This window comes from Rhododendron vialii, chromosome 5a (genome assembly GCF_030253575.1).
Source record: "Rhododendron vialii isolate Sample 1 chromosome 5a, ASM3025357v1".
NCBI lineage: Eukaryota > Viridiplantae > Streptophyta > Magnoliopsida > Ericales > Ericaceae > Rhododendron > Rhododendron vialii.
The window spans coordinates 31,315,998-31,327,019 of NC_080561.1; the positions used below are offsets into that span (position 1 = coordinate 31,315,998).

The 11,022-nt window shown below is 38.0% G+C and overlaps 1 protein-coding gene across 9 annotated transcripts; it reads right to left on the reverse strand.

The window, feature by feature from the left end:
• Positions 1–535: 535 nt before the first annotated feature.
• LOC131325258 (pentatricopeptide repeat-containing protein At3g26540) lies at positions 536–8,312 on the reverse strand. 9 transcript variants are annotated; one of them, XR_009199628.1, is made up of 7 exons: positions 8,183–8,306; positions 3,645–6,343; positions 3,001–3,371; positions 2,839–2,902; positions 2,056–2,127; positions 1,773–1,972; positions 536–961 (listed from the first exon to the last, which is right to left on the reverse strand). XR_009199628.1 is itself a non-coding variant. In XM_058357413.1 (2 exons), the coding sequence occupies exon 2, from the start codon at positions 6,059–6,061 to the stop codon at positions 3,929–3,931; it is 2,133 nt and encodes a 710-aa protein (XP_058213396.1). In that variant the 5' UTR covers positions 6,062–6,343; positions 8,183–8,312; the 3' UTR covers positions 3,582–3,928. The 9 variants fall into 9 exon arrangements, 1 of the variants encoding a protein (XP_058213396.1); XR_009199622.1 differs by lacking the exon at positions 8,183–8,306 and adding an exon at positions 1,528–1,604; XR_009199627.1 differs by having other exon boundaries at positions 2,056–2,902; positions 8,183–8,272.
• Between the last annotated feature and the right edge of the window lie 2,710 nt (positions 8,313–11,022).

The window sequence follows — 11,022 nt, forward strand, 5'->3', positions numbered from 1 at the left end:
GAACCCGAGGGTATGTGTACCATTCTATTGCCAGTATGGTACGAGATTGGCTACACTGATTCTACTAGAGGATTGTGTGACATACATCAAGACATGCTCATTAGATGTGCTTTATTTTGGTAATATTAAGGTAAAATGGAACCGTACATGAACTCAAATTAGATAAAGTCAAAAAAAAAATATTTTATAGACCCAACAAGCCTCTAATAACCTCTGTACTAGTTGACTACCATTTCGGCAGAGTCCCTTCTGGATTGTACTAGTGGCATGGCTATGTCCTCGCACGATAAGTTGTGCCCGTTGGTTTTCAAGTGAAGAGGATATATTGGATACACACAAATGATATAATTTACCTATATAATTTACCTTGACATTCCGCAAAAGCCTAGTTTGGGGTTATGCGCATGCATGCATCATAAGCCTGTTTGTTTAGTTTATGTTCCAGAAGAAGAGCATGAAATGGTTTACCCCATTCTTCAAATGGGAAAATTGGAACAATGACAAGTGATTGACACAATGGCACAATAAACCAAAATGATCTCAAGAAAGAAATCAGATAAGACAAGTTAAAGGATCTTCATGTACACCCTGTTGCATAGATCAAGTCCGCATTATTGACTGAAAAAGAACACTCCCATCCTCTTAGGAAAAGGGCTCAAGAAAAGAAAACTCACCCTAGTAAAAAGGTTACAGCATCAGATACTTTACCATCTCTCCATTGCAAACTTAAAATTGTAACAGACAAAATTAATAGCAGTAAAAAAAACGTAATTCATTATTGATTTCATCTAGCATAGTTTGTCCATCAAGGATATCATGTAGTTGTTCTCTTCTCACAGTGAGCCATGTAGAACAATCGTCACAGTGTCTTCTCTCTATCCCAGGAGATGCCTTGAATGTTGGATCTATTGGTGATAAATCAGTTGATAATGTAATATAGACACTAACAACCCCCAAATACCTGCTTATGACCAAAAACATGGAGATGTAAGTTTATGAGCAGATAATTTAGATATAAATACAAGTAAAGAGAGGGGTCTCCAAAATATAAGAGTAATGATCGATAGAAGCCAAAGCAGAGCAAGAAGTATGTAGTGAGCAATTGAGCATAGTAGAACGCGTTAACAGTTGCTTATTAGAATGTCAAAATAGAATGAAGAGAGGAATCAATTCATGTAGTTGTGAGCATGTGTAATAGGAGCGTCTAAATTAGAATGAAAAAACACTTAACCGAAAGGAAGCCTGAAGAGAATAGATATCATAGCTCTCATGGGATCAAACCAAAGTAGTAGTAGTAGTAGTAGTAGTAGCAGCAGCAGAGCTAAGTTGGGTTGTGACAACATGCTATAAGAGCTTGATGCTGCAAAAAGGTAAGATAATACTAAGACATGTTGGAGGTTCAGCTTCAACTAAATTTGACAAAACAATCCTCAATTTGACAAAGCAATCCTAAATAAGGCATATAAGAAGTACATCAATGAAAACAATTCCTTGCAAAGAGGGTAAAAGACGAGTCCCATGTCACACCTGACTGCTCATACTAATACGGTTAAAACAGACATGAGATTTTCCTCCTCAACTGTCTGGGCAAATGATATGATCATCTGGAATTTCACAATGGAATAAAATTCCTTAAAACCAAATTGAAATGAAGTTGCTTAACAAACAAAACACAGAATGTTACCTTCTAAAAAATTGATCAAAAAAATAGCAACCATGTTAGCACAACTATGAATGCCATGGGGTACCTGTCAATATGGTCAGAATTTTACCTTGAGCATATGGAGCCGATTATGTGTTCGAAAGGATCCCTAGTTTGTCTCACGCAGCTTTCACACCATTGGCTTTTGGAAGCCTGTGTATTAGATTGATGTTTACTTGGATGGAAGCCAATGCAATGCGTCTCTTTCTTAGCCACTGTCAATACATATGCTTTCCTCACACAAGAAGCCATGTTCTAAATTGGTTTACACTGCAAGGCCATATAAGATTTTCATCTGTAATGCAAAAATGAGAAGCAGCTGAAAAATAGTACAAATCATTTAAGATACATACCTCAACAGCCCTTCACAACCTTGCTCTGTGGCATCTCAAAGACCATCAATAAAACCGCGGGACAAAATTATCCTATAAGGGAGGGGGAAAAGCTCCATTAAAGTAAGCCTCTTCCAAATTCAGTATGATTTACTGATGAAAATCGATTGCTACACCACCTCATCACATAAGATAACCAACTGAAGTAAATATAAGTAATGGCTATTTGTAATACCATACTGTATATTCTAAAAACGATGAAGTAATGGAATCCATCAGAATACCAAGATCTCAAAACAACCTCTAACATATAAGGATAGACGGACTTGGTTAATTAAGGACCGAGAACCTATCTCTGTATTCATAAGCTGAGCCGAGCAATATAGTTACAGCATATGATACGTATCAATTCAGAAATCTAAAAAATAGCTAGCTTCTTAAAAATTCATTTTTCCCTTCTCATTGTCAGTAAATCTTATTAACAACCATCAAAAGAATCAAATTCTAAAAACAACAAAGAAATCTGGAAGTGACATCGACCAAATAGGGTCATGAGAAGAGGGACAAAACACGTTAAACAATTTGAGAGAGGATCAAGATTTGATTCTGAAACATCAAAGCAACGAAGACATGAAATTCACAATAAAGAGACAAGGCTGGGCGAGTAACACCATAGAAGCTGTAAGATTAAGAATTTAACAGATTTGATTCGAGTTTTTAGTTCTGAAGCTTAAAACCGAATGATAAAAGTGAAAGGAGACAAAACTGTGAGACAATAGCATTATGCGGATTCTGAAGCCTTACTGTTTGGCAACTGAGAAGGTGTCGCAGAGTTGGTTTGATAATCAATTTATCTGAGAATTGAACCCTAGCAAAAACAAAACAAATGAACCAATAAAAACAGGGAAAAGCACAAAAGTAGTAGAGAGAGAGAGAGAGAGAGAGAGAGAGAGAGAGAGTACTAACTGGTAAGCTTTGTGCCTAACCCTAAAAATCACTGGCTTATCGTCCTCCGACAGATTCGAAGAGCTTGCAAATCTCTCTCTCTCTCTCTCTCTCTCTCTCTCTCTCTCTCTCTCTCTCTCTCTCTCTCTCAAATGTCAGAAAAAGGTACTACTTTATTGGTCGCCACTTCATAGTTTTCACTCTATGTCCAACAACCTCCCTCGCAAACCCTTATTCAACATCCTCACTCTCCTCCACGCAGAATCCCTCCGACTCAGGTGCGTGTGCAAGTCCTACTCCCTCCGCATCTCCTCCTACGATTTCACCTCTCTTTGCCATCTGAAATGCCCTTTCAAGACCTGCTCCGGCTGCTTCTTCGGAGTCGTCGGCTGCTGCAAAACGTGCACAGCAAAAAATGGAATCTAAACTAGAACACAAAACTCCAAGCAGATAACGGACGTGCAAGAGGGGGGGAATATTAACAGAAATTTTAGAGAGGGCACAAAGGGCCACCCACCCCACGACAAAACGTGCCACCCACCCCACAACAAAACGTGACACAAAAGAGAGAGAGAGAGAGAGAGAGAGAGAGAGAGAGAGAGAGAGGGAAAAGTTTCGGTTTCTCTCTGTAATTTTTTAACAAAATAAGAATATGTATTACACACCTGTTTATAGGGGATTTCACCACACCTATGTCGAGGCTTATGCTAGCATTGTTAAGGACCTTAAGGTTGTAGTCGAATATAGTAAATGCACAAACTTGATGAACATCTAGCCATACCGAGCCTGGTTTCAAATACTTGGACTTCACATAAAACTGTCCTCCCTGCAGACTTCTTCTTGAGACTCTTAGAATCTTGAAAAATCAGATCCAACAGCTACTGTCTCCAAGACTGCAAAGATGAATTCTGAATATAGGCTGGCTCAATCTGCACCCTTAGTTCCCAATCTATCTACCATTGTCCATGAATTCAAACCGGAATGGAACTGACGGGTTCGTTTCATTTACTTTATTGGCAGCCCATTCCCCTAACTTCAAGTACCTGTGTTCTCTACAGGCATCAAACACTCTAGTTAACATTGGGACAGTAGGGTCAAATGGCATTGTCTTGACAAAATCCTCGAGCTCATCCATGAATCCATACCTGCTGTAGAGTTCTATCATGCACTCGTAATGCTCCAAGCGAGGAATTACACAATATCTTGTGTTCATTGAATTGAAATACTGTGTACCCAACTCTACACGGCCCTCAGAAACACAAGCTAGCAATATCCCTTGAAAGGTGATATGGTCTGGCTCTACGCCTTCTTTCTCCATCAATCCAAACAGTTCAAGTGCGACTTCACCCCTTCTATTGTGACAACATCCCATAACCATGGAGTTCCAAAGAATCACATCTCGCCAAGTTGCTTCCTCAAAAACCTTGAAAGCATACTCGAGACAACGGCATTTCGAATACATGTCAACCAGAGCTCCCCTGATAACAACATCTATCTCATAACCATTTCTAATCATGAACCCATGGATTTGTCTTCCTGGCTCAAGTGCAAAAGTATTTGCACAAGTGGACAAAAGGGTCCCAAAAGTAAATTTACTAGCCTTTGTCTCCCCTTGCATCTCCCAGAACATGGTCATTGCTACTTCACTCAAACCATGATGAGAATAGCTAGTCAAAAGAGCATTCCAAGAAACTCTATCTCGCCAATGACTCATTTCGTAGAACCAAACTCTAGCACTTTTTACATTTCCACATTTACCATACATGTCAAGAAGGGCATTGCCAACAAAAAGATTGGAATAGAAACCATGTCTATAGATAAACCCATGAACCTGTTTCCCAAGTTCAACATCGGAAAGCCCAGCACAGACATTTAGAATTAAACCAAGAGTGACATAGTCAATGTCCTTAGATTCCTTCAGCATTACAAAAACAAAGTCCAAGGCCTCATCCCATTGGAAGGAACGTGCGTACCCTGACAACATTGTATTCCACGAGATCACACTCCGCTCTGGCATCTCATTAAAGAGCTCCCTTGCTTTTTGAGTTCTCCCATTCAGCGAATACCCTGATACCATACAAGTCCAATTAATCATATTCTTAGAACTGGGCAGGTCAAATATTTTGCAAGCACTCTCTAACTCTCCGCATTTCACATACATATGAATGAGAGAGCTTATAACCATCTCATCCTCTTCAATGTTAGTCTTAATTACAAGCCCATGAATTTGGATCCCCTCAAGGATGGCAGCAATTCTAGAACAAGCAATGAGAGAATTAGACACAGTAAAATGTAATGGCTTAACATGAACTCGTATCATCTCTGAAAACATAAACACGGCCTCTCTTTCTTGACCCATCTCAAGATACCGCCTGACGATCACATTCCAGGATATGGCATTTGGGTTTTGAATCTCATCGAACATCTTCCTTGCATCACTCATAACCCGGCATTTCCCATACACATCCACAAGAGAGCTCTCTAAAATGACATTCCCTGTAAACCCACATTTCACAATCATCCCGTGTATTTGCCTCGATAAAACAATAGCCAAGAGTGCAGCGCATGACCCAAGAGCACTAGCAAATGTAACCTCATTTGCGGAAACTCCTAACCTATTCATGCGCAAGAACATACCCAATGCTTTCTCAGGACAGCCACATTGTGTATAAGCCGTAATCATTGCATTCCAAGAACCCCCATCCCTCCGAGGCATTTCGTCAAACAGCTCCCGTGCATCACGCAAGCACCCACATCTACCATAGGTCTCGATTGCCCGGTTCAGTAAAAACAATGGTGGATTTGGACAAAATGAGACCAAGTGGGATTCGACCTTTCGAGCCTCGACAATTGCTTGTCTAGCCGTACAAAGCTGGAAGAGATGGGCGTAGAGAGAGAAAGAGAAGGGTACAGGGGAATTGAAAAGGATAGAGACTGCTTTTCGGAGGTGGCCGGAGTTGAGGTTTGCGAGGATTGAGTTGGTTAGCTCTTCAGCGTTGGACTGTAGGGTTCTGGGCTTGTGGATTTTGTTGCGGAGAACCCTGTTTACTGCAGAGGCAGCATTCATTGACCCATGGAACATACTAAGGCACTTCCCAACAAAAATTGAATGCAAACCCAATCAACTGCTCAAACATTCTTAGTCGAGGATACGATCACCATATTTTAAGTCACTGAATTCCTGAAGAATCGAGCAATTTTTATGGTTACAGAATAACAAACAAAGAAACCGAATGAAGAACAATTACCTATGCTTCCACCTAAACCAACTACCCTAGTTATGGTTGACTCCTCCCATCTAACAAAGGACCAGTAAATCCATCAAGATTCTTCCACTCTCATGAGCTCCACAACCAGATCACAACTGAAAAAAAAAAAAAAAAAAAACCCATAAAAATTGTGTTCAGAAGTAATGCTGTAATGGTATTGCATGATTAGCAGACTATAAAAAGGTGTATTCTATCAATATTACACTAAGCACGTGTAGTTCATGTGGCAAGTTCCTTTCATATGTCACAAGCTCTCAACCCTTCCTTGCCCATTCCCTTAATATTTAGTTTTTACCAATCATTCATTCCATGAATATATGTCAATACATGAAAGTTAGAAAAGGAAGATTTCATTTTAAGATTAGGATATGAATATGGACAGATACTCTGTGTTTATGCTATATCAGTACAAGTGCAAAGTGAAATTTCCAATTGGCAAGCATACCATAATCGACATTGATTACCACATGATTATGAACTGCAAAAGGACAGTACGACATATAATTAATGATTCTACACAACTACTTGACCTATTCCAAGATACCATTGAAAGATAATGGACCAGTTGCAAAATTCACATAGTCAACTGCAAAAAAGTTTGCCCGCCAACCTCCAGCTCCATCAAAGCCCTCTGGCAGCAAGCAACTCTACCTTATTATCTTTATCCTCTTTTGCAGTTTTTAGTTCCAACTTCCATGGAATAGAAATGTTAAGGAAATTGGTAAGCAATTACTTTAACAATCTGCATTCCTTCTTGTCTTTCCGTGATTTCATTGTAATGTCCTCCGTACATTAATTCCGTGATTTCATTGTAATGTCCTCCGTACATTAATTAAATCTAATGAAAAAGAAATTTTCTTAATCATGAATTTGCCACAAACATCTCTCTAAAATGAAACGAACTTCATCTCTTTAGTGAAATCTTTGTCTACACCATCTCTCTCCGAAATGAAATTTGTCTACAGTCTACACTAATATTTGTCTACAGTCTACACCATCTCTCGTAGCATTCTTTGTAACACTTCACTGCTAATGATATAACTTCAGATTACTCTTTGAAACTGTGTTATATGTTTGTGGTCTTTTTTTGCTGCCCCCTTATTGGCAAATAGAAGACTCGTATTTTAGATAGTGGCTTAAATCAAAATGCTGAATCTTTATTGGATTCATAGAAGATTTTTAAATTATATGAAATGCGTATAATATGACTTATAATATGATTATTTACTGTCATTCTTTTTGTGAGAGAGAGAGATTGTGTAATTTTGTTCTTACTATCTAATAGGTCCATATAGTTTGACCATGAGGCATCAATTTTTCACGTAGATAAACTTGTAAAGATTCCGCGAATCACCTGAGTTACTGCTAGTATAAAAGATAGAGGTGTGCATCTCTTCACAAGCGTAACAAATAAACGAAACTAAGAATTCTGCTTGGGACATTCGAGTAGTCAAACAACAAAAAGTATCACACCCAAAAACTACATAATCGAGTAGTCAAATGACCTACATATTCTTATGGAAACAAGGATCATAGTTCCAAGATGATCTATTGTGTAGTATAACTTAGTGGTGCCTTTTTGTACTGGACCACATTGTTGTTATTAACAAGATTTTGTTATTTGGCTTATCAGTACTAACTCTCTTATAAGCCAATAACAAGATTTCATTTGACTTATTAGTCACCTATTGCAAAACTGAATAAGCCAACAGAAGTTATTAGACTTAATAAACCATTAGGACTCAACCACAACCACAGTACCACTGATCACCATTTAACTGATTAAGTATCGTCCATGCATTCAACATAACAAAGAGCGAAGAGAGATTGAGAAAGAGACGAACAGAGAGAGAGAGAGCGGGGGGGACGAGCAGAGGAGAGACGAGAGCAGAAGATGAGCAGAGAGAGAGAGAGGGAGAGAGAGAGAAGCTTGCCGGCTGACAGAGAGAGACGGTCGAAGGAGAACCCCAGTCACCCAGAGACGATTCAGACGAACGACTGAAGACGAACGAGCAGTGAGAGAGACGACAACTTCTCAAATCGATAAAAGGGGGTTTTTAGGTTAGGCTGGCTAGTATAAAGCGTATATACTAGAGTACTCCTCTATCAATGTTTATAAAAACTACACTAAAGCCCCTCAATTTACGGAAAACCAATAAATTAAACGGCCGACTAGTCTCCGATACGCCGTTCCGCTAAGAGCATCTCCAATCCATACAAAATAGAGGATGGATGTAACACATTGAGGGGAGATTTTGTAATTTATTCCACTTTTTCTTCACTTTTTCTACTTTTTGGGAGAATTTTTGAGGGACCCACCGTCCTTTTTAGAGTTTGGTCCTCCAAAAGTAAATTTGGTCCTCTAAAAATGGAGGACCAAAAGTAAATTTGGAGTACAAATTTCCTCCAAACTCTAAAAAGGACGGTGGGTCCCTCAAAAATTCTCCCAAAAAAGTACAAAAAGTGAAGAAAAAGTGGAATAAATTACAAAATCTCCCCTCAATGTGTTACATCCATCCTCTATTTTGTATGGATTGGAGATGCTCTAAGAACTTCTTTTTTTAAGTATACTTTTTGTTTTTATTCAAAAAACAAAATTGCGCTTGTTCGTTTTGGGTCAAATTTTTTTGACTTTTTGAGAAAAGTAAAAAAAAATTACTTTTACCCAAATATTTTGAACAATGACCACTTTTAAGTAAAAAAAGTAAAAAAACAAATCAACTTTTTTAATTTAAAAGTGGTCATTGTTCAAAATATTTGGATTAAAAAAAAAAATTACTTCTCCGATTCGTCGATTCAAAATGTCAAAAAAATTTGATGCAAAACTAACCAACAAAAAAAAAATTCAAATAAGAACAAAAGGCTAAAAAGTCCTAAATGTACTTTTAGGCCTTTATTGGAACAAGGTATCCCAACTTCTAACTAGTTCCGAGTTGCAGATTAGTCCTGAGTTGCCGACTAGTTGGTGGCGACTAATTCCCAATTAATCGAGCTGACAACTAATTCATTAATTGAGTCAATAAGGAGTCGAGGAGCGCCAAGGCGGCCGCCTGTGTAATGATTAACTATCAATGCAAAGATTGTTTTTAAATAATTGATCATTTTCATACCGTTGTCATGAAAACTATCCACAGCTTTCATGATAAATCAAAATAACTGTTCTTGATAAACTCAGTTACTCAAAGATAATCCACGACGAGACACTAGCATTTTTAATTTTTATGATGGACTTTGTACTTGTGAATTCTTGAAGAATATTGCCAGAATTTATCATGATTGTCAAAAATAACTGGTGAATTTAATAGAAATCGATGATGAAATCTAAACACGGAATACATGATAAATTTAACAAACCTGGTATACAAATGATATACTACTTACAACAAACATATTGAGAATGGAAAATACACCATGCTAGTGAATAAATCCAATATTATGTTGAATTTGTGAAATTTTATCATGAATTCAAGGTAATAATATCATGTTTGTAACAAGATTATCATGGGATCATGGTCTCACCAATTTGACATGTAACGGTATGTAGAATAGAAGAACAACTCCACCATTAAATCGCCTTAATGTACACAATATCATGACAAGAACCTATATAAGTTGATCAAATGAACTCATGACCAATTTACCAAACCATATGCCATCAGAACTATATCATATGCCATTCTAAAAAATTAGAAAATTTCGGGTAACCAATAAAACTTACCAAATTCTCAGCTTTGTTGTCAATACTACATTCATACGACTAAATTGACCATAAAACATCTACATATTTACTCAAAAAAAAAAAAACAAAACATCCTATACAACCAAATCTAATTCCTTCAGATATCAAAATATAACAATCCTAAGTTCCAAAAAATGTAGACAATGAGTCGCACATTGCATTGCAGTATCCAACCAAAAACAATGAACGTGATTATATGCCGCTTCACCCCCAACATCATGTCGCAATGGGCCCTAATTTGCTATTTCCCTTTCAGAATCCTCTTTATTCCTCAAATGTTGCTCCAGTGTTCATGAACAACAGTCATCATTCGAGAATACATGCAACATATCGGACCTCATCTTACGGTATTCTCCTGGTGGGAACTTCATCGCAATGACCGGACCGCATCTTACGGCATTCTCCTGGTGGAAACTTCATCGCAATGGCCTCATTTCGCAAGTGCTGGCGGATAATATAGCAGACTATAACACCATAGTCTAGGCTGTAACCAATCAAACAAAAGTCAGATTAGTGATGACGTGGGTTTTGCGTAAAGCTAATACGTGGATACATTAATTAGGTGGAACATTCTTCTACTATCTCCCTGTTGGGGGCTATTTCAAACCTGTTGGATACGTTGGCAGTCCTGCGTAGAAAGCAATCCTTGTGTCTTGCTCTTCAAGTAATACTCCAATTGAATTTTAGAACACACGGTAACAAATGATAACTAATAAAAGCTCATTTGTTATCTTCAGTGTCATAAAAATTAATTAATGAAAATCAAGTATACAAGTTGCGCCGCAGCCTCACAATTACTGTCCACATCAGTCCTCGGCCTTTTCAAACTGTAGAACTTCAAACTCCTTTCTTCAGTATCGAGTATGAGCAATGTCCAATGAAACCCGTGGTGGATCCGAAACTACAAGTATCGATAAGATCTAATTATAGGCATCATTTTTCCAAGTAGTTTAAGGCGTTCTTCTGGAGTCTTCTCCCTGAGTAGTCTCTTAACCAAAAAATAGAACAAGCTGTTACGGATTGTTTAAGAGTATA